Raw genomic sequence first — 23,299 nt, 5'->3', positions numbered from 1 at the left:
AATGCAGCTCACGCAGGAGAGGTGTCACATGGGACCGCCCCGTGGCTCCCATAATCCCCCGCGCGGCCGCATTTTGCACCAGTTGGAGCCTCCGGGTGCACCCCAAAGGGAGCCCCATGTAGAGAGCGTTACAATAGTCCAGATGAGAAGTAACGAGTGCTTGAGTGACCATGCATAAGGAGTCCCGATCTAGAAAGGGGCGCAACTGACGTATCAGATGAACCTGATAGAAAGCCCCTCTGGCCACGGCCATCGTATGCTCTTCTAAAGACAGCCGTGCATCCAGGAGGACGCCCAAGTTGCGGGCCCTTTCTGTGGGGGCCAGTGATTCGCCCCCAATAACCAGCGATGGCACCAGCTGCCTATACCGGGATGCCGGCAGCCACAGCCACTCGGTCTTGGAAGGGTTGAGTCGAAGCCTGTTTCTCCCCATCCAGACCCGCATGGCCTCCAGGCACTGGGACATCACTTCCAAGGCTTCGTTGGGATGGTCTGGGGTGGAGATGTACAGCTGAGTGTCATCAGCATACTGATGGAACTCCACCCCAAAACCACGGATGATCTCACCCAGTGGTTTCACATAAATGTTGAACAGGAGGGGCGAGAGGACTGACCCTTGTGGCACCCCACAAACAAGGCGCCTCGGGGTTGACCGCTGCCCCCCTGTCAACACAGATTGTGACCGGTCGGAGAGATAGGAGGAGAACCACAGCAAAACGGTGCCCCCCACCCCCAATCCCTCCAACCGGCGCAACATGATACCATGGTTGATGGTATCAAAAGCCGCTGAGAGATCTAACAGGACTAGGATAGAGGAATAACCCCTCCCCCAAGCCCTCCAGAGATCATCCACCAACACGACCAATGCCGTTTCCGTGCTGTACCCAGGCCTGAAACCGGACTGGAGCGGGTCCAAATAGACAGCTTCATCCAGGTACTGGGGAAGCTGCCGCGCCACCACACTCTCAACAACCTTCGCAATAAAACGAAGGTTGGAGACTGGATGATAGTTAGCCAAAACAGCCGGATCCAGAGAGGGCTTCTTGAGGAGGGGCCTTACCACCGCCTCTTTCAAGGCGGCCAGCAGGACACCCTCACTCAAAGAAGCATTAATAATCCCCTGGAGCCAGCCTTGTGTAACCTCCCAGGAAGCCAGCACCAACCAGGAGGGACACGGGTCCAATAAACATGTGGTCGCGTTTAGCCGTCCCAAGATCCTGTCCACGTCCTCGGGAGCCACAGGATCGAACTCCTCCCAGATAACACTCTCAAGACCTGCCTCAGTCATCTCGTCTGAACTAACCCAGTCAGCGGCCAAGTCTTCCCGAATCTGAGTTATTTTATCATACAGATATTGTACAAAATCCTCAGCTCGGCCCTGCAAGGGGTCATCCCGCGCTCCCAGATGGAGGAGGGAGCAGGTCACCCTAAACATGGTGGCTGGGCGATTATCTGATGACGCGATAAGAGCGGCAAAATAGCTAGATTTCGCCGCTTTTATCACCACTAGGTAGGTCTTAATATGAGACCTTACCAGTGTCAAGTCAGATTCGGACCGGCTGGCCCTCCAACCTCTCTCTAGGCGTCTTTTCCGGCGCTTCATCTCCCTCAGCTCCTCGGAGAACCAAGGAGCTAAGTGAGTTCGGTGCCGGGTCAGAGGCTGCAAAGGCACGACACGGTCCAAAGCCCCGGCGGCCGCACTATCCCAGGCAGCCACCAGGTCCTCAGCCGAGTCGTGAGCCAGAGTCTCAGGAAATGGCCCAAGCTCCATCTGGAACCTATCCTGGGGTGGAACCACCTGGTCGGTTCCGCCTCCCTGCAACAGGGTGCGGCAGTCAGAAAGTCAAGTCGAAGGAGCAAGTGGTCAGATCATGACGAGGGTTCAATGCCTATATCCCCTGTATCAAAGCCACTCGACCACTGACCAGAGATAAAAACTAAGTCCAGAGTGTGTCCACCTATGTGAGTAGGGCCATGAATTACTTGAGTCAGGTCCATGGCCATCATGGAAGCCATGAACTCCCGAGCTACCTCAGACGTTTCACCGATAGATGGCAGGTTGAAATCCCCCATGACCAAAAGCCTGGGGGTATCAATCGCCACCTCGGCTATGACGTTGAGGAGCTCAGGCAGGGTCATTGCCACGTGGCAGGGAGCCAGGTACGTGACCAACAGACCCATCTGCACCCCACGACCCCACTTCACAAAAAGGGACTCACATCCGGCTATCTGAGGTACAGTGGCCTCCCTCGGATCAAGACCTTCCTTTATAATAACCGCTACTCCCCCGCCCCTGCCCTGAGCTCTCGGCTGATGAAATGCGCGGAAGCCTGGTGGGCACATATCCACAAGGGGAACCCCCCCTTCATGGCCCAACCAGGTCTCTGTAATGCCTGCTAGGTCCGCTCCCCTCTCCTGAAGAAGGTCACAAATGAGGGGGGGCTTATTTACTATGGACCTGGCATTGCATAATAGCAGCCGGAGACTTGGGCTATGAGATTCTAAGCAACCTGGGGAACGGGAAGAGCTAAGGGGACCAGGGCATGCAATCGCTCGAAGATAGCGAGTGTGTGTCCCCACCACACGATGCAGCCCCCTGCTCTCCTGCTACAGATTTGATTTTGATTACAAATCAAATCTGTACCATGTCAAGAAACCTAAAATGCAATTTAATGTTAAAATCAAATTGGCTTTTACAACTGGAATCTTAAGTTATTTAATTGTTTCATTTCTGTTTCTGTTTCTTTTTGCTTAGTTCTGAAGCAAATTTCCCAAAGGGTGCACATGATGTGATAGGTGAATTTGGAATATATAATCAGGAGGAAAACCCCAATGCTGGTAAATATTCTCTTTCTGATTTTTTACTAGCTTTCTAAAATACTGTATGCATGCAATTTTTTTACAAATTGTTCTTTTTAATAGATAAGACACAGCAACTTCCAATCCAATTAATTAATTTGAATTACATTGTATATTTTAGTTCTCAAAAACACAGCAATGTTTCAGATATCTGCCAGTCATTTCTTAATTTTTATATTGCATATAAACTTCTCTATTATGTTCTGACAGCTAATGAGTCCAATTGCTTGCAAGAGTTCTTTAGTCCATTGGATACAGTACTTGTGGACCAAGATAATTTTATCACTCTTAATCTCCACTATCTTCCTTTTAAGATGGGAAAACGTTATTGTGTGATTATTTTTATCAATGAGCAGGTAAATTTCATTATATGCTGAAATAAATTAAAGTCACCATGATGACAATTGGAATGAAAAAATAATGTGATGCAACTTAAACTTAGTTTCAGTGAAATTGAATAGTAATGTTAAGAATAATAGCATTAAAATATGCTGTATATATAAAGATAATATATTTATTTTATTTTATTTATTTTATTTTTATTTGATTTATACGCCGCCCTTCTCGGAGACTCAGGGCGGCTTACAATGCGTTAAGCAATAGCCTTCATACTTTTGTATATTTATACAAAGTCAGCTTATTGCCCCCACAAACTGGGTCCTCATTTAACCTACCTTAGAAAGGATGGAAGGCTGAGTCAACCTTGAGCCTGGTAAGATTCGAACCTGCAGAAATTGCAGGCAGCTGTGTTAATTACAGGGTGCATTAAACCACTGTACTACCAAGGCTATATAGTACATGTTTGACTATAATTTTCTTACTGTTTATTTTGGGACTGTGGTTTATCTTTTTTCATTAAAGAAAATTTTGCCATACTTTTACTAGTAGAATTTTGTTTCCTGATTAAACATGTTTCCATCTTAAGTAACTAATTAAAACTTTCATATAGAGTCAGCGGAGGAGGTAAAACTTTTTCAAATTTGGTAATGATACTTTCTGAGTTTGAACTTGAACTCTGATGTAGCATTTAAAAATAGCTCATGTGAGAATGGCATCATGTAGATAGATATTCAAAATATTGAATACTGTACCAAATAGCTGTCCAGTTATTTTTTTTTCTTCTAAACTTGAGTTAATAAGGGTCACTCTATTGTACCTTATTATCATTATGAACTAGGTAATCCAAGGAACTTCTAATTTATTCTGAGGAATTGTTTCCAAGAACTGACTTGCATACATTCTTGTGTTTCAGATTGGGGAATTTTTATATTTGGTGGAGGGTATATGTGGCTTGCCATTGCCTTCAAAATTAATTCCAGTGGACAGCACAAATGTTTTGTACATTAACAGCACATGTGAAGGTAAGGGACAGACATTAAATTTTAAGGTGCAGGGAAATTTTTAACAGTAGAAAGAAGTAAGAAAAGTTGTGTGTGTGTTCTTCAAATAATCATTTTTAATTGTAAGGTACTTATTACCAAATGTCAACTTTGATGTGCTAATATCTAACAATCGGATATTATTTCAATATTTCATGTTATTATTATTTTTATTAGTTGTAGTCTCTTTTCCAGCTGTCTAGATGCCATATTTGGTGATGAAAATTAGTACTAAAAGCTATTTGTAATTAATATATAAGTGAATGGTCTGAAACATGAAAACATTTGTCTTGTTCAAGCCACCTGAAATAATTTTGAAGTTAAAAAAAAGTTTAAAAAGCTTAAAAATATTATTTTTGGAAAATAAAAAGGTGACCTAACTACTTCTAAATATATTTATATTAGACTGAAATTTAATTTGGTTTATCAAGATTCAATTGGCTTTGTTTTTTTCTAAGAATGCTGCCATCAATAGTTATTGGCGGTTGATATGACCACAAACTGGTATCCATAGAAGCCATAGGCAGAGAGAAAGAAAGGTTACTAATCAGTAATTGTAATTCTGAAAGATAATGTTGTCTCCAATTCTGGTGTGAGCCCAGTGCCGAAGCCAATGATGGACGCCAGACACAAGGTGCAGGTTTTCTGATTGCTTTTTATTGGAGTACTCCAAAGAAAAGGGCTCCTGGCCAAAATGCCAAGAACAAAGGATTAAGAAAGCTTGATACATTTTCACTAAAGAAGAAGGTGGGACAAGGCGGGATAATAAGAAATATCATCTAATAAACATTTTAGTAATAATTCTACATATTGTTCTATTGGTCTCTAGCTGTCCCTATTCCTAAACCTTGGCTAATGAATGCCCCAGGAGTTATCTAATACACATTTGATTTGCTGCAGGCCATCTGTGTCCTAACTTTTAGCTGATGTATGGAAGTTGTCTAACTCTTGTTACTTTATCAGCTTTCTAACTACCTATAATTGTTACAAGATTTACACATGCATATTTCTTATAGATAAGCATTCTTTGTTCTTGCCAGACAGACTCCACAATTACAGTCTTCCTGGTTTACTTTCAAGTGTGTGCCATGACCTGGCTTTATTTTAGCAGACAGCCCATCAGTAATGCCTTCATTCCCTTTGCATGGATTCATGCAACACATTGTTTTGAAAGAGCTACAGTTACTGCACAAGTGACTTTTCTGTCATGAATTGTAATTCAGACTTAGTCTTGCAGGCCCATTTAATGAAGACTAAACAGTCCTGACAGTAAGAGATAGATAATGTTATTATGCACTAGGTTTCTCCAAAACAGGCTTTACTATACATTGGCAGAGTTGTTGCGAAGAGAAATATATCTACAGATCTGAGTACAATTATTTATGTTGTATACTCTATATGTAGCTTTAACATTTTTTTCTAACCATGTATGTATTTTTGTCTAATATTTCTTTGCTTTTGCACATGTCTACCACATGTAGTAATACATGCCTGGTGTCTGATTACATTTCCAACATTTGGCAGACACGTTTTTAAACATCTTTGCTAATCTTGGTGGTGGTAAATGCCACCTATAAAACATTTTATATAAGTTTTTCTTATAAGTGGCTGCCATTGCCAAATTACAGTTTCTTTCCCAAAGTTTTTGCTATTTGTCTAATTCTATAGTGTATCCAAAATTTTTGCCCATACTGTCATTGTCTCTTTTACCTGTTCGCCTTCCATTTTTAAGCTTAACAAGGTTGTATATTTTCTTTATTAACTTTTCATCTACTCCTAACATTATTTGATCAAATATTGTTTGCTCTTTGTAGGAGCCATATGCCTTAATATCTTTTTCGTACGATTGTATTTGCATATGTGGCCACCATGATAAGTCCACACTTTGATTCTGCAACTCATGTTTAGTTTTGAGTTCCCCTTCCGCATTATTTCTGTGTATTTCGCTGTGCCCTCAAGACCCTGCTGTTCCGCCAAGCCAGGCTATCAATGTAATGATTTTTTAAATTGGGTGTTTTAAATTTTTGGGGTTTTAAATCTGAGCCGAAATTATGTAATAATTTTCATTATTTTTAACTGATGTTTGTCTTTGTTTTTTTAATAGGCTGTACACCGCCTTGAGTCCTTCGGGAGAAGGGCGGTATAGAAATAAAATTATTTATTTATTTATTTATTTAAAATAAATAAATATATATTAAGATTTTTTCCAGATTTACTATATTTGGATAGATAAATGCTTCCATTCTTGAGAGCCAAACTGGTATTTTCATGTAAATTTCTGCTTTCACCTTTTCCCATACTAGAAGTAGAGCATTTCTTATATGATGTCTTTGAAAATATCTATGGGTTTTATTTTTATCATACTATAGAAAAGCATGCTAACTGGAGATCATGACCTTCCAGAAACAGTAATCTTCTCTGTCTGAGAGTCCATTCTGTCACCCACGCCTGTGATCAATTTCTGATGTTTGACTGTGTTGTACAATTCAACATGGGCTATTTTCAAGGCAGTTGTATCTCTGAATTTTTCCTTGAAATTCTAAGAGCTTTTCCAGTGAAGACAGTTCATTAGAGGCTCTGCCATTATTGAAGCATTGAGGAACCAAGTAAGGAAAGATTTCTGAAAGGATGACCCAAAAGATTATGGGTTTCCTATTTGGTCTTTAAGGGAACAGAAGCCTTGTTAAAAGATAAATCTGCAACATTTGTTGTTGGCTCTACCGAACCTCTCCATTATTTTCAACTTTGTTGTTCTAGATTTAATACTGACATGTTAATTAATTTGCAGAAGCAGAATTTTACTGTGTAGTTTATGATGATGCTTTCCTACCAGCATTAGAGCAACAGAGAAGAGGCACAGCATCACTTTGTAGTGATGAAACTTTCTTGCTCACTCATTGTCTCCTCTGCATTGTGAGTAAAGGGCAGATGACAAATGATTTTGTTTATTACAGGTCATAGAGAAATGTCACCAGTTCTTTATCTGAAGTGCCTCCTTACTGATATACTTAAAGAAAAGCTGAAGATCCCTTTAATCAATGAAGCTAGAGAAAAAGCACTAGCTATTGCAGCACAGCAGCATATGTCTGCTCTGGAATATGAGAGGAGAAGGGCCACAGGAACACTTGAGAGCAGTAGCGTTCGAGTTGCAGTTGCAGCCTTGGGATTGTCAAGAGTTGAGGTGAAAATGCTAATTATTTAAAATACTACTACAATTTTGCTTCATACATTACCTTTAAAACTGCTAGTTAGGCAGATTTTTATTGCACATAAAACAGACTGAAAAAGGACTTTTTGCTCCTTTTGCACCTCCTATCTATCTTTTGGAGTCTTATTTTCTTTCTTGTGTTATAAAATCACCAAAGCTTTAAAAAAAATGGATTTTTAAAAACTGATAATGGTGCAAAATGGAACATTTATGACTTTTTCCTGGGCAGCTATTTAAGAAAGGTTTTAAACAGAAAAAAGAATTAAAGAACATGTTGCTGTCATATGTGCAATTTTATGACACATGTATTTTAGCCAAAACAAGTCTGATTGAATTAGATAATGAACTCTAGTGGACAATAATGTTTAGGTTCCCTTTGGAATAATTTATAAATAATAATTAATATAGAAAATTAACATATTTGTCTCCTGAGCACTTTATATTTCTATTCTCATTCATGCTGTTAGTTTAAATGGGCTATGGTTTTGATAATTTTTTGAGTTTGTAAGAAATTCTGTATTCATTTATTCTAACTTTCTTTTGATATATCATGCACTAGAGTATGTTTAAAAAAAGATATTCCATATTTCTCAGCCATTAATTTCAATTGTTCAGAGATGTATTCTTAATATAATCCCATATTTTTCCTTTGAATCTTGTTTTTTTAAAAATAAGGATCCTATTACATTATGTTATTAAATCTATATCATATTTTTACAGAAGGATGCTCTGCACAACTATCCTTTATTCTCTGAAAAATGTATTGAATATAATGTTGAAGTCAGCATGCCTGAGTGTTTTGAAATTCCTTCAAAAATATATATACCTGTGTTAGCCTCATGCAGAGCTAATTCTTCAAAGGCTAGAAAACAAGACCATTGGTTTGATACTGCAGGTAAGAAGCATCAAAGTAGTTCAACTAAAAATAAAATTTAAGTGTCATCTAATCCAGGAACAAAATTTATCTAACATTATTTAAGGTGCCACTTGCTGTACTGCAACTTTTTATCTTAAGCTTTGTGTAGCAAAGAGATACTTTGTGAGTAGTACATTTGCAGTATTGGACAAAAAGAAATCAGTTTGGAGTTGTTTATGACTTATCAGGACTAATGTAGGCCACAAGATAGTTATCTAATTTTCCAACAAAATCTCCCCAGTTCTGGGATAATAATCCATACTAGAGCTTGATTAATTTTATTTCAGACTAGACAGGTGGGGATGTCATTGTCATAAATAATAAATAAATAAATAAATAAATAATTTTATTTCTATACTGCCCTTCTCCCGAAGGACTCAAGGCGGTGTACAGCCTATTAAAAGCACAAAGACAGACATCAGTTAAAAATAATTAAAATTATTAAATAATTTTGGCTCAATTTTAAAACCCCCAAAATTTAAAACACCCAATTTAAAAATCATTACATTGATAGCCCGGCCTGGCAGAACAACAGGGTCTTGAGGGCACAGCTAAATACATGGAGGTCAGAGATCTTACGCATTTCTGGGGGCAGTTCATTCCACAGGGCAGGGGCTCCCACAGAGAAGGCCCTCCCACTGGGTGTTGCCAGCCGACATAACTTGGCTGATGGCACCCTGAGGAGACCCTCTCTGTGGGAGCGAACTGGCCGGTGGGAGGCTATTGGTGGCAGAAGTTGGTCTCAAAGGTACCCGGGTCCTATGCCATGGAGTGCTTTAAAAGTGGTAACCAACACCTTGAATCGCACCCGGAAGACCACTGGGAGCCAGTGCAGCTCATGCAGGAGGGGTGTCACGTGGGCACAACGGGTTGTGCCCATAACCACCCGCGCCTCGAGGTTGACCTCTGCCCCCCTGCCAACACAAACTGCGAACGGTCAGAGAGGAAGGAGGAGAACCACCGCAAAATGGTGCCCCCTATTACTAACCCCCTCAACTGTTGCAGCATGATACCATGGTCGATGGTATCAAAAGACGCTGAAAGATCTAATAGGACCAGGACAGAGGAGCAACCCCTGTCCCGAGCCCTCCAGAGATCATCCACCAAAGTGACCAATGCCATTTCTGTGCTGTACCCCTGCCTGAAGCCCGACTGGTACGGGTCCAGATAGATAGCTTCATCCAGGTGCCAGGGAAGCTGTCGTGCCACCACACTCTCAACAACCTTTGCCACAAAACGAAGGTTGGAGACCGGACGGTAGTTAGCTAATTCAGCTGGGTCCAGGGAAGGCTTCTTGAGGAGGGGCCTCACCACTGCCTCTTTCAAGATGGCGGGAAAGACACCCTTACTCAGAGAAGCACTTATAATCCCCTGGAGCCAGCCTTGTGTAACCTCCCGGGAGGCCAGTACCAACCAGGAGGGACACGGGTCCAATAAACATGTGGCGGCACTAATCTTACCCAGAACCCTGTCCACATCCTCGGGAGCCACAGGATCAAACTCCTCCCAGATAATATTCTCAAGACCTACCCTCGTCTCCTCCCCTGGACTCATCCAGTCGGAGTCCAAGCTTCCCGAATCCGAGCGACTTTATCATGCAGGAATTACACAAAATCCTCAGCTCGACGCTGCAAGGGATCTTCCCGCACTTCTTCCTGAAGAAGGGAGTGGGTCACCCTAAACAGAGCGGCTGGGCGGTTCTCTGCAGATGCGATAAGAGTGGGAAAATGGTTAGATTTTGCCGCTTTTATCGCCACTAGGTAGGTCTTGATATAAGACCTCACCAGTATCCAGTCAGAATCGGATCGACTAGTCCTCCAAATGCTCTCTAGGCATCTTTTCCGATGCTTCATCTCTCTCAGCTGCTCGGAGAACCAAGGAGCCAATTGAGATCGGCATTGGGTCAGAGGCCGCAAAGGCACGACACGGTCCAAAGCTCTGGCGGCCACATTCTCCCAGGCGGCCACCAGGTCTACAGTGGGGTTGTGTGCCAGGGTCTCAGGAAACGGCCCAAGCTCCGTCAGGAACCTTTCGGGATCCATCAGGCGCCTGGGACGGAGCCATCTGGTCGGTTCTGTCTCCCTGCGGCGGGGGGAAGCGGCTGGAAAGTCCAAGTGAAGGAGCGAATGATCTGTCCATGACAAGGGTTTAATGTCTAGATCCCCTCTACCAAGATCATTCTACCACTGACCAGAGACAAAAATCAAGTCCAGAGTGTGTCCCCCTATGTGATTTAATTGTCATATTTTCACAAGTATCAGCAAGGTAAAGGCATTATCTGATATACAACTGCAATGGATCCTGCCCATTATGGTTTCCCACCGCATCAAGTCGCATACTCTCCTCACTTATCTTTTGAAGAGTTCCAGGCCTACAACACTGGAAAGGATTGATTCATTGCACAGACTTTGGAAGTGGTCACCATATTTCCAGCTACCAGTGTTCATTTGGCAACTGGGAACATGGTAGTTACTTCTGGAATGTAACCAAATGTGCTTTGGCATGTAACTAAAAGCATTAAGCCCTATTAAAAATGAATACTTAATTTTTTTATAAACATTGGGAGAAACATAAAATATGGGGTTAGAAAAATTGTATTAAACTTACATTGATGATAAAGATGTATCCTCTATAAATTATTAATGAAATTTATTTGCTTCAACATATTAACTGTGTCAAAAATTGCTCTTATCTTTAGGCAAATTAAGTGAACATTGTATTAAAACACTCTTATATTGAAATATTAGCATTTGTTTTAATTTGGATATTTTATGTGCTCCTGTTTAAATGGAAAGAGACAGTTATAATCTCATTCAAGCAAAATGTATTTATGAGCCAGGAATATGGAAATTAGTTGTATTGCTTCTTTAATTGACAAATGTGAGTGTTTTTGTGAGAGATAGCCTATGAGGATAATAACTTGAAGACAAAATAGAAATTTGTGTCCTGTGTAATGTCCTGTGTAAGAAACTTCTTACACAAGTTCCTGTGTAAGAAATGAGAAGCTGTCTTCTGGGGATTGAAAAGAGTCTTTTAGTCTTTACTTGTCCACCTCAGGGTCCATTCTTTTATGTCTGCTGGGTAGCATTAGGCTTCACCTGGTGGTAAAGGTGGTCAGTCAGTCTTGGGAAGTCTGCTCCACTCTGGTTGCTGTGATGGCTTTCAGGTGGGTGACTGGACCCAAACCCAATTTCTGGCTCAAATGGATGGAATGTCTCCTCTTGAGGCAGCATCTGGATCAGCGTGATCTGCTTCTACAGGTTGCAGAATCATCTGTGCAGGACTGAAAGACATGAGAACAAGGCCCCCTCCCCCCTTTGTGGGTAATCTTCCCAGGAAAGGCATTGTAAAAGTATTAGAGATGGGGGGGGGGCTGAAGTGTTGATGGGTAGATAACTTGCAGGCAGAGTTTGAGGGAAAAAACCCAATCAATACTACAGTTATTAAACAGATAAAGCAATTATAACAAAACGGAGACATCACAGACGAGGAAGGAAGAGAAATTGGATTCACATGCTTCAGAAAAAGGATGGACAGATAAAATCACTTAAACACACAGTAAATGCAAGAATGAAAATGTTATTGTAAATGAATTTAAAACGTTTCCTCATAAACTTGGGCTGTACTTAAGGGTACAGAGAGGGAAGGAGAAAAAAATGAAATGAAATGAAAAGTTCCCTTTACTCTGTTCTTGTTGGCCAGACAAACATAGGGCAAAGGCTCTCTCTTTATTTTTTCTCTCCCACCCTCTTTCATTGCTTCAACTTTTTTTCTCTCTAATAATTTAAAATTCTTGTCTCTAGGGATCAGATACATTTAACAGTTACAATTACCTCGAGGGCACACAAAGACTTAGACATACACAAACACAAAAACAAAAACAAGGAGGAAAAAGAGAGGAAAATAGAACTCTCAGGTTTACACACACTGGTCATTCCCACCATAAATCTCAGTTAAATTAAGGAAGGCACAAATCTTAACAAATGTATCACATGGTTGCATGGAAGACAGAGAGGAAGAGAAAAACAAACTAAAGAAAACCCTCAACATTCCTATTTATATATTTCCCTTTTCTCTTAAGTACCTTTATTTAGCCAAATTGGTTTTTCTTGCTTCATCCCTGAGCAGAGTCCATTTCTCACATAGCTTGCACATGTGCGTCTTCCTCATTCCTGCCTGGACAGGCAATTTGTCCTAACCCCAGGCCTCCATCAGTCTCCCTTAGGGATATTTCAGTGGGATCCTAGACTCTGAGCTTCCCATTTCTTGGTCTGCTCTTCCTACTGTCCATGACAAGACTCCAAGGCTCCACTCTCTTTTCTTTTACTTGGGTCCCTCGCAACCACAGAATACACCGCCCCCAACAGGTGAAGGTACCTTTTAACCTGTGGTCAACCCCTCAGTTTTTCAGGCAAATGGCCTGGAAGGACTCTGTCCGCCGAAATTACTCAGAATATGGGTACCTCCTTTCCAGAATAGGGGTCTGCTCAGTGATGCTCAGCCAGTCATCCAAGAGTGAACCTCTCACTTGCCTTTCAACCCCTTCCCACACACTCTCTCCCTTTCTTAACAGAAGGTCTTGCGCTCTGGGTCTGACCTCCTATACTTTCCAGGATCTGCTTTCTGTGGTTAGGAAAGGCATAGAGGAAGCAAGATCCAGCTGTGGCAGAGAAGGGATTTTTTTCTCAAGTGCATTCACAGACATTCTCTTTCACCTTTTGGATTTTTAAAGTTAAAATTTAGAGGTACTCACCTTCTTTCCAAGCAGCCTTTGAGCTCAACACTCAAAACACCTTTAAAACCTTTGTTCCAAATGGCCAAGGTCCAGAAAAACTCCCCCACAGACTCAATGAGCCTTGGTGGCGCAGCAGACTAAAGCACTGTTAAGATAACACCAGCTGCCTGCAATTATTGCAAGTTCAAATCTCACCAGGCTCAAGGTTGACTCAGCCTTCTATCCTTTCGAAGGTAGGTAAAATGAGGACCCGGTTTGTGGGGGCAATAAGCTGACTTTGTATAAAAAAGAACACCGTTTGGGGGGGCCCAAAAGCCCTACTAAGCAGGTATATACAAAAGTATGAAGGCTATTATTTAATGTATTGTAAGCTGCCCTGAGTCTCCAGAGAAGGGCGGCATATAAATCGAACCAATAAATAAATAAATAAATAAATAAATAAATAAATAAATAAATAAATAAATAAATAAATAAGCCTGTGCTGGCAAGGGAGGCTTACCTGGGCCAGGTCCATTGGTCAGGTTAGCTTGGAGTCCTATCTGGGGTGCCAAATTGTTGGACGAAATATCCATCTGGGTCCAGTTCCAAGTGGGAAGAAAGACACTGGAAACATGGAGACTGCTTGGAAAGATGGTTTAATGGTGGACAGGACCACATGGTTTGAGGTCCTGGATAAAAAAGAGCACATAGGTGAGAGAGGGGGAGAGATTAATACCCTCTCTTGGGCCCCGTCTTGGAGCTTCCTGTTTCTGTGTAAGAAATGTACTCTGATTGGTGATCAGACTCCCATGGGGCCATGCAGGGGTAACTTTGTAAATTGTCTTGAGTCCCAGGCCTGGTTGAATCTTTCTGGGTGATGATGTAATGAAGGGGCTTTGGGCAATTCCTATTATGGCTTAATGGCTTTGTACTGGTTTGGATCTTGAGTGAGGGCTAATCCTATCATGTCTTGAGGACCATGTCTTTTGTTTTGTAGATAAGCTGGCCCAGCCTTTGTCTTGTAGATAGGTTGGCACCAAAATAACTGCTTGGGGGTGGGGGGGAAGGGAGTTGAGGCTCTGAGTTTGTCTTTAGAAACATGTTTCTCCTTTAGGGAAAATATAATAATCTGCCTTTTTAATATTTCCTAGAATATTTCATTTTCCTAGGAGAAGAGTGGGTGCTAACCTCCTATAGAAACAAGGTAATTCATGAATTAGCAGGTCATAATCTTACCTTTAGGAGACATCAGGCTGATTTCTTTCTAATAAATCTGAACACTTTAGGTGCAATCTGTGATCCGATAGCTAGTAATAGTATGTCAGTAACATTGGAGACATAATATAATGGTGTATTCTTCTTCTTAAATAATAATTCAGTGAAGGAAATTATTAAATTGAAAAATGATTATATCCACTAGCTTGCAAATGTCTGCTGTAAAAATCTTAACTTGTGACTGAATTTTAATTTGAAAAGGTCCATTTGCCAGTGAAGATATCAGAAATTATTCTAATCACCAATTAGCAATGAAAATTGTGCAACAAAGTAGTAGACCAAGAAGGAGGAGCAATTTATTGTATAAAGCTGATGAAACTCATGAGCAAAGTACAAGAGATTAAAAACAATATGAAAACTAGCAATGGTAATGGTATATATATATTTTCAAAACAATTACATGGATATGCCCTTTAGTCACCACTTCTTTAGTAAACAGAAGTCTTGTTTTAAGGCGGGTAATGGGACCTAGAGGATTCGGTGAGGTAACTACAGCTAGAACACAGGGATGAGCTCCTCGTATCTGCTGAACGTCATTGTTTTTTTTTTTTTGAATCAAGTTTTATTGACCCCCCCCCCCCTCATTTTCACCCTCATATTTTATGAACAGAGTATTGGCCATATCATAACTTATACAATTTAACATATTCAAATACATTTTACTCAGTTACAATTTTTGCCAAAATTTCCTTTTTACATTTTTTGCTTGTGTCTTAAAACTTCTATGCTTATTTGTATAAACAACATCTTTATTTGCCCTCAAATTCTAATTTTTCTGTTTGAACTCATATTTATTCTCTTTTATTTTTTAATAACTCATTCTTTATCCTAGTGCATTTATGCATGTTTGGGGTTGTCTTTCTTCCATTTCATCTTTTTTTATTGTACAGCAATCTTTCTTCTCAATCTCTTCCATCTCCCTCCTTTCTTTCTTTTCTACTTTCTTTTTCCCTCTTCTCCTACTCCTTCTCTACTTCCCCTTCCTTTCTCCCTCTCCTCTTTCTCCCTTTCTAACCCTCTCTCCTACTCTTATTTCCCCTCCCTTCTTTCCTTCCCTCTTTCCTTTCTTCCCATTCCTCTCTCTCCTTCTTCCTCCCTTCCATCCCTCTACTCCTCTTCCATCTCTCTCTATTGCTCTATTTATTTTCTATTTTCTATTTTCCACTATGGTGTCCAGGCAACCCCAACTTTTCTTTCATTTATTTTCTCAAAATTTCCCTTATCTTTTAATTATTAACAATGTATTTCAATTTATTCCATTTTTATTTATTTATTTATTTTATTCAATTTGTATACCGCCCTTCTCCTAATGGACTCAGGGCGGTGCACAGCCAGAACTAAAACACATACCAATACAAAATTTAAAATTATTAAAAGAATTACATAACTTTGGCCCAAATTTAAAACAATTCGAATTAAAACCCATTGACAATTTAAAAGCTAAAAAACTAAAAAAGACTAAAAAAGGCTAAAAAGGGGGGGGTGTGTTCACGTTAGCCCTGCTTGATGGAAAAGAAAAGTTTTCAGGGCACGGCGAAAGACCCGGAGATCCGATATCCTTCGTATCTCTGGGGGCAAATTGTTCCAGAGGGCAGGAGCTGCCACAGAGAAGGCCCTCCCCCTGGGGGTCACCAGCCACCATTGCCTGGCTGACGGCACCCTGAGGAGTCCCTCTCTGTGGGAGCATACTAGTCGGTGGGAGGCTATCGGCGGCAGAAGGCAGTCATGCAAATACCCAGGTCCTATGCCATGGAGCGCTTTAAAGGTGGTAACCAACACCTTGAAGCGCACCTGGAAGACCACTGGAAGCCAATGCAGCTCACGCAGGAGAGGTGTCACATGGGAGCGCCCCCTCGCTCCCATAATCCCCCGCGCGGCCGCATTCTGCACCAGTTGGAGCCTCTGGGTGCTCCTCAAGGGGAGCCCCATGTAGAGAGCATTGCAGTAGTCCAGGCGGGAAGTGACGAGTGCCTGAGTGACTGTGAGTAAGGAGTCGTGATCCAGAAAGGGACGCAACTGGTGAATCAGGCGGACCTGATAAAAAGCCCATCTGGCCACAGCCGTCATATGCTCTTCTAAAGACAGTCGTGCATCCAGGAGGATGCCCAAGTTGCAAGCCCTGTCCGTGGGGGCCAATAACTCGCCCCCAATAGCTAGCGATGGCACCAGCTTACTATATCGGGACACCGGAAGCCACAGCCACTCAGTCTTGGAAGGGTTGGGTCGAAGCCTGTTACTCCCCATCCAGATCCGCACGGACTCCAGGCACCAGGACATCACTTCAAGGGCATCGTTGGGATGGCCTGGGGTGGAGATGTACAGCTGAGTATCATCAGCATACTGATGGAACTCCACCCCAAAGCCACGGATGATCTCACCCAGCGGCTTCACATAAATGTTGAACAGAAGGGGTGAGAGGACCGACCCCTGAGGCACCCCACAAACAAGGTGCCTCGGAGTCGACCTCTGCCCCCCTGCCAACACCGACTGTGACCGGTCAGAGAGATAGGAGGAGAACCACCGCAGAACGGTGCCCCCCCACTGCCAACCCCTCCAACCGGCGCAGCAGGATACCATGGTCGATGGTATCAAAAGCCGTTGAGAAATCTAACAGGACCAGGATAGAGGAGCAACCCCTATCCCGAGCCCTCCAGAGATCATCCACCAACGCGACCAATGCCGTTTCCGTGCTGTGCCCAGGCCTGAAGCCGGACTGGAGCGGATCCAGATAGACAGCTTCATCCAGGCACCCAGGAAGCTGTCGCGCCACCACACTCTCAACAACTTTCGCCAAGAAGGGAAGGTTGGAGACCGGACGGTAGTTAGCCAAAACAGCCGGATCCAGAGCAGGCTTCTTGAGGAGGGGCCTCACCACCGCCTCTTTCAAGGCGGATGGCAAGACACCCTCACTCAAGGAAGCGTTGATAATCCCCAGGAGCCAGCCTCACGTAACCTCTCGGAAGGCCAGCACCAACCAGGAGGGACACGGGTCCAATAAACATGTGGTTGCGTTCAGCCGCCTCAGTATCCTGTCCACGTCCTCAGGAGCAACAGGGTCAAACTCCTCCCAAATGGCAGTCTCAAGACCAGCACCCATCATCCCGTCTGTGCCTACCCAGTCAGAGACCAAGCCTTCCCGAATCTGAGTGATTTTATCATGCAGATACTGGACAAAATCCTCAGCACGACCCTGCAAGGGATCCTCCCGCGCTCCCAGATGGAGGAGGGAGCGGGTCACCCTAAACAGGGCGGCTGGGCGATTATCTGCCGATGCGATAAGAGCGGAAAAATAGTTACATTTTGCTGCTTTTATTGCCACTAGGTAAGTCTTAATATGAGATCTTACCAGTGTTCGGTCGGATTCGGAGCGACTAGATCTCCAACTGCTCTCTAGGCGTCTTTTCTGGCGCTTCATCTCCCTCAGCTCCTCGGAGAACCAAGGAGCCAGGTAGACTCGGCGACAGGTCAGAGGCCGCACAGGCACAACTCAGTCCAAAGCGTCAGCGGCCGCCCTATCCCAGGCGACCACCAGCTCCTCAGCCAAGCCATGAGTCAGAGCCTCAGGAAATGGCCCAAGCTCCATCTGGAACCTATCAGGATCCATCAGTGCCTGGGGCAGAACCATCTGGTCTGTTCCGCCTCCCTGCGGCAGGGTGTGGCAGTTAGAAAGTCAAGCCTAAGAAGGGAATGATCCAACCATGACAAGGGCTCAATCACTAACTCCCCTATCTCGAGATCATTCATCCACTGTCCAGAGACAAAAATCAAGTCCAGAGTGGGTCCTCCCGTGTGAGTGGGCCCATGAATTAATTGGGTCAGGTCCATGGCCATCATGGAAGCCATGAACTCCCGAGCCGCCTCAGACGCTTTGCTGACAGATGGCAGGTTAAAGTCCCCCATGACCATAAGCCTGGGGTCTCCACCGCCACCTCGGCAATCACGTTGAGGAGCTCGGGCAGGGCTGCCGACATGTGGCAGGGAGCCAGGTACATAATCAGCAAGCCCATCTGCCTCCCTTGTCCCCACTTCACAAGGAGGGACTCAAATCCAGCTATCTGAGGTACAGTGGCCTCCCTTGGGGCGAGACCTTCCTTTACCAGAACCGCCACCCCCCCACCCCTCCCCTGGGATCTCGGCTGATGGAATGCATAGAAGCCCGGAGGGCATATCTCAATGAGGGGGACCCCCCCTCCTGGCCCAACCAGGTCTCCGTAATACATACCAGGTCCGCACCCCCCTCCAGAACCAGATTACAAATGAGGGGGGCTTTATTTACCTTGGACCTGGCATTGCACAACATCAACCGGAGGCCCAGGACCTGAGGATCTGAACAACCCGGGGTGCGAGACAAGCATTGAGGGCTGGAGCATGCAATCGCCAGCAGACAGCGAGTGCGCCCTCCCCTAACACGATATGGCCCCCGGCTCCCGCCGTATCTGCCCCTCCCACCCACAATGCTGATGGAAACGCCCTTCCCAATATAGGAACTAGCCCCCCCGGCCTCCCCGACACCTGTGGGTTACCCCCCAAACCCACCCCGGTCATTACATTCTCCCTCCCACCCCTTAAAAAACGAATTAAAAATGCATATAAAGAACTCTTAAAATCCCCAACGCCTTCGTGCCACCTCTCGGGATCCCAGGATCCGTCTTTGAGGTATTTCTTAGCCAGGCCAGTGGGCCACTTCCAGGAATGGGGGGTATTCCTAAAAGCCCATAAGTCCGATCTTGAATATAATCGTGGAGCCATAGACAACCATAGAAGAGGGTGTGAAGAATGGCAAACAGGAGATGTTAATAGTGGGCTAGGAACTGGCTAAGATTCTTCCAAACATCGGGAACTTCCTCCCAGGCGTCCCCTCACAACACCTGGGAGGCATAGCTGGTAACCACCGTTGTCCTCTCATCACAACGGCATCCTGAAGTCCACTGGGAGTTCTGTCCGGTGGTATTCTCACCATTTCAGAGCTCCCACCCCTGCATGGCCGATTCGGTGTGTAGGACCACAACTGCCCTCTCATGGCAGTGGGAATCCCCACCCAAGACAAGCCAGTTCCATGGAGGAGAAAAAATGAGCGCCTTCCCAGCCGTCCAAGTCCAAGTCCCAGCTCACTGATTGCTAGTCCTGGGCGGGGTCCCCAGATGAAACTAAGGGGCCCAGGGTTCAACAACCCTCTCGGGGGGGGGGGTAGAGAAGTCATATAGGGTTAATACCCCAAAGAACCCTCATGTCCGGGAGTGCCCAGAAAAAAAAAACAATAGGCACAGCCGATGTTGCTCCAGCTTGTAGTCCCGGCAGCAACCAGCAGAGAGCAGAGGCGGTCCCTTTGTTATCCCATGGGTACAGCAGGTCTCGTCATCGCCATCGGACTAGTGGAGTAAGACCCGAGCCAGTGAGCCACCTCCAACTCCCTTCGGCTCCGCCACTCCGGCTCTCGCCCCCTTCGTCCAGCCGGCGCGAGACCCCCGCAGACTTCCCAGGTGACCCTCTCCGACACTCCTGGAGAGGGCCCACGCCAACCTCACTCCTCGACCTCTCAACGACCCAGCCCGCCGACTCCGCCGCTCCAGCCTCTCCAAGGCCTCGCAGCGCCATCGCCAACTGCCGAATTCCAACGCCGAGAGGCCGGATGCCATTTGCAATTCGCTGAGGCCCGCCGCAGCCATTGGTCTTGCCCAGGCAGCCTCGCCCTCGCCTTCACCCAGGCAATAACAGCGACAGCGAGCCGTTTCAAGGACTCATGATGACCCCTCCGGTCCACTGGTAAATCCTCTCACCGTCCATGTCGGGGGGGGGTAATAAACAACACCCCCAACAGTCCTGTTTAGCCAAAGATCGCTCACCCTCGGCAGAGGCTCAACACGCAGCGGCCATTTTGAAGGCAGAAGCAGAAATTGATCTTAATTTTTATCTTAAATCCTTTGCTAGTATAACCTTCCAATCCTTAACAATATCTTTCTTCTATTTTATTTCTTACATGTATTGTTTTATTTTTATTTGCATCATTTATTAACATTTCCATTTTATTCAATTTTACATTTCAATTTCCCCCCTTGATTTCGATTAATTCTTTTGTTACTATTATTTCTCTCAAATTTGTACATCTTCCAACAACAAAATATATAGTCCAATCTGTCTTTCACATTGCATCTACTGATCTATTTTACATTAAATAATGTATTTCTTCTTTTTTACTTATTCACATTTCATTTTATCTTTAGTTATATCCCTTTTACAATAATCTGTATATTCCTTCTAAATTGCTTTTCACATATAATTTCTAGAGTTAACATCCTTCTCTTCAATTAGCATATTCATCTTTTAAATTCCTTTTTACTATCTCCTAACTATTTTCTTTTAATTTCTCCACAATTCCATTTCTTGACATTTTCCTCCCTTTCTCCCATTCCCTTGCCTTCTTCTCCTCCTTTTTCTTCCCCATTTCTTTCTCTTCTCTTCCTTTTTGAAATATATTCCCCTTTATCCATTTTTATTCTATCACTATTAATCCCAGTGTAATCATCTTTTTTATTCTGTCACTGTTAATCCCAGTGTAATCATCTTTTTTATTCTGTCACTGTTAATCCCAGTGTAATCATCTTTTTTATTCTGTCACTGTTAATCTCAGTGTAATCATCTTTTTTATTCTGTCACTGTTAATCCCAGTGTAATCATCTTTCTTATTCTGTCACTGTTAATCCCAGTGTAATCTTCTTTTTTATTCTGTCACTGTTAATCCCAGTGTAATCATCTTTTTTATTCTGTCACTGTTAATCCCACTGTAATCAACTTTTTTATTCTGTCACTGTTAATCTCAGTGTAATCTTTTTTATTCTGTCACTGTTAATCCCAGTGTAATCATCTTTTTTATTCTGTCACTGTTACTCTCAGTGTAATCATCTGTATCTTCATTTTCATTCATTTCCTTTCCAATTCTCCATGTTATCAATTTAAAAGGCAAGGGTTTTTAAATTTATTATTCCTTTGCATATAATTCAAATTCAAAGTCCATGTAGTGTCTCTTTTTTCTTTTTTCTTTTTTTTCTTTCCAGATAGTGTCCAATTCAAACATTCATTTGAGCTATTCCAATTTCAGTGTTTGTTCTCTCCGCTCCTCTTGCAATCATGTTCTAGTTATATAAACAAAACACTCCTACAGTATTTTCAGAATTTTCTCACGATGATATAAATAAGCTTAGTACAATACTTTGTTTCCACCAGCAGATGTCTCTCTCCAATTCACAAATCCTCCAGCCACAAAATATCCATTTGTAAATCCATCAAAAATGATTATTTCCTCTTCTCTGAATTAAATCCTTTTGTTGTTTAAAGAATACTTCTCTATCTCCTTTTTTATTGTCTTGATTTAATTTCATCCAAATCCAGTTTTAAGTCCCGGTGAAAGGTTCCTTTTAAGGCTTTAGTTTTAGTTTTAAAGTTCCTTTTTTTCCTTCACTTAATTTCCCGAGTGCCAATTAGCCGCTAATTAGTCATTGGGACTTCTTTCAAGCTTTTAAAATTTTTTTCTTCCTACCTGTGAGATGACCAATTACTCACCCGGTAACAATACTCTGTTCAATCTCGACTCTTGCTCACATCTTAATCTGGTTGCCCCATTTTGTAGCAGACATAATGGCTGCCTCCCCCAACGTTGGATCAAAGAGCTGTCTCTGACCTTCCGAGGAACTTGCCTGCTCATCTTTGGTCTTTTGAGACACCTCTCTCTCTCCCCTGTCCCTCCAAGATGGTTCCGGTCTGAAGACCTCCCAACAGCGGTTTGTTTGGCTGGGTTTTTGCGAAGCCCATCAGAGCTTCACTATTTCCCAGCCAGTATCACCGCGATGCTTCCGGTTCCTCTCTGCTGAACGTCATTGTTAAATTGGGACACTAACTCCAGTTCCAAGCACAGTGAGTTGGTGCTTCTGTTTGGCTCGTAACAGATAGACAGAGACACAATCAGAGCCCCCTATGGAGCATTTACTCAACTCAAGGTAGTCTTTTACCTACATATCTATTCCGTGAGTCTTGATTTGATCGGTAGAAGTTGCAGTTTTAGTCAGATCTTACAAATTCAGAGGTATTCTTTTACTATCTAGTTCTAGTTTTCTTTCATAATTCAGGTTATTGGATACCAATTGGATGAACTGATTTCAGCCTTGCAAGATAGTCCAGATAAGAAACACATCCAGATGAACTAATCCTACTTTATTGTAAGAATCTGGCAAGCCTGAAAGTATTTCTGGTCTCATCATTTTAGTCTCTAAAAACTAGTAGGATCCTTTCTAAAACTTTTCCTAGGTTTTCACCCCATCTGCAGACTGAGCTGTCTATTATCAGCCATGGTGGCACAGTGGTTAGAATGCAGTATTGCAGGCTACTTTTGCTGGCTGCTGGCTGCCTGCAGTTTGGTGTAGGAATCTGCAGTCTGCATATGTGCAGGGATTTTCCTATCTTGGATGGCAAACCTCAGATAAGGAAGGTTACTTGCACGTAAGTGCCAGGAAATGACATTAGAAGATAAAGACCCTAACTCTGTAAACAAGAGGAACAGGAGGAGAGGAAGTGGGATGTGTGTTAGATTTTAATTATAGCTAAATATTAGAAGTGCTTAAGCAAAGCAGTAATGATTAACCTATGATTTCAGTTACCTGGAAGATTCTGTGAGCCAATGATATTCTGCAAAGTACGCTGTAACTTGAAAGTAACAAACTATATAATGTTACTATGTAAGACAATAAAGTTACCACATATTTCCTCAACCTCTCTGTGTGTGGTCATTTACAACAGTTTGGCAGTTTGAATCTCACTGGCTCACTTAGCCTTCCATTCTTCCGAGGTCAGTAAAATGAGGACCCAGATTGTTGGGGACAATATGCTGACTCTGTAAACCGCTTAGAGAGGGCTGTAAAGCACTGTTAAGTGGTATATATATATATATATATGAAGTG

General features: G+C 43.2%; 1 protein-coding gene across 1 annotated transcript in view; it reads left to right on the top strand.

Moving 5' to 3' along the window:
* Positions 1–23,299, top strand: part of CFAP47 (cilia and flagella associated protein 47) — a 525,834-nt gene that overhangs the window by 223,446 nt on the left and 279,089 nt on the right. Inside the window, 5 exon segments of the mRNA XM_070944210.1 lie at positions 2,756–2,838; positions 3,070–3,215; positions 4,112–4,220; positions 7,193–7,419; positions 8,167–8,341. Coding sequence (XP_070800311.1) covers positions 2,756–2,838; positions 3,070–3,215; positions 4,112–4,220; positions 7,193–7,419; positions 8,167–8,341 — 740 coding nt within the window.

This window comes from Pituophis catenifer, unplaced genomic scaffold (genome assembly GCF_029215685.1).
Source record: "Pituophis catenifer annectens isolate HBS135680 unplaced genomic scaffold, rPitCat1.0.hap2 SCAF_4, whole genome shotgun sequence".
NCBI lineage: Eukaryota > Metazoa > Chordata > Lepidosauria > Squamata > Colubridae > Pituophis > Pituophis catenifer.
Note: the sequence above shows the minus strand (reverse complement) of the source record. Positions and strands in the feature narration are given on the sequence as shown.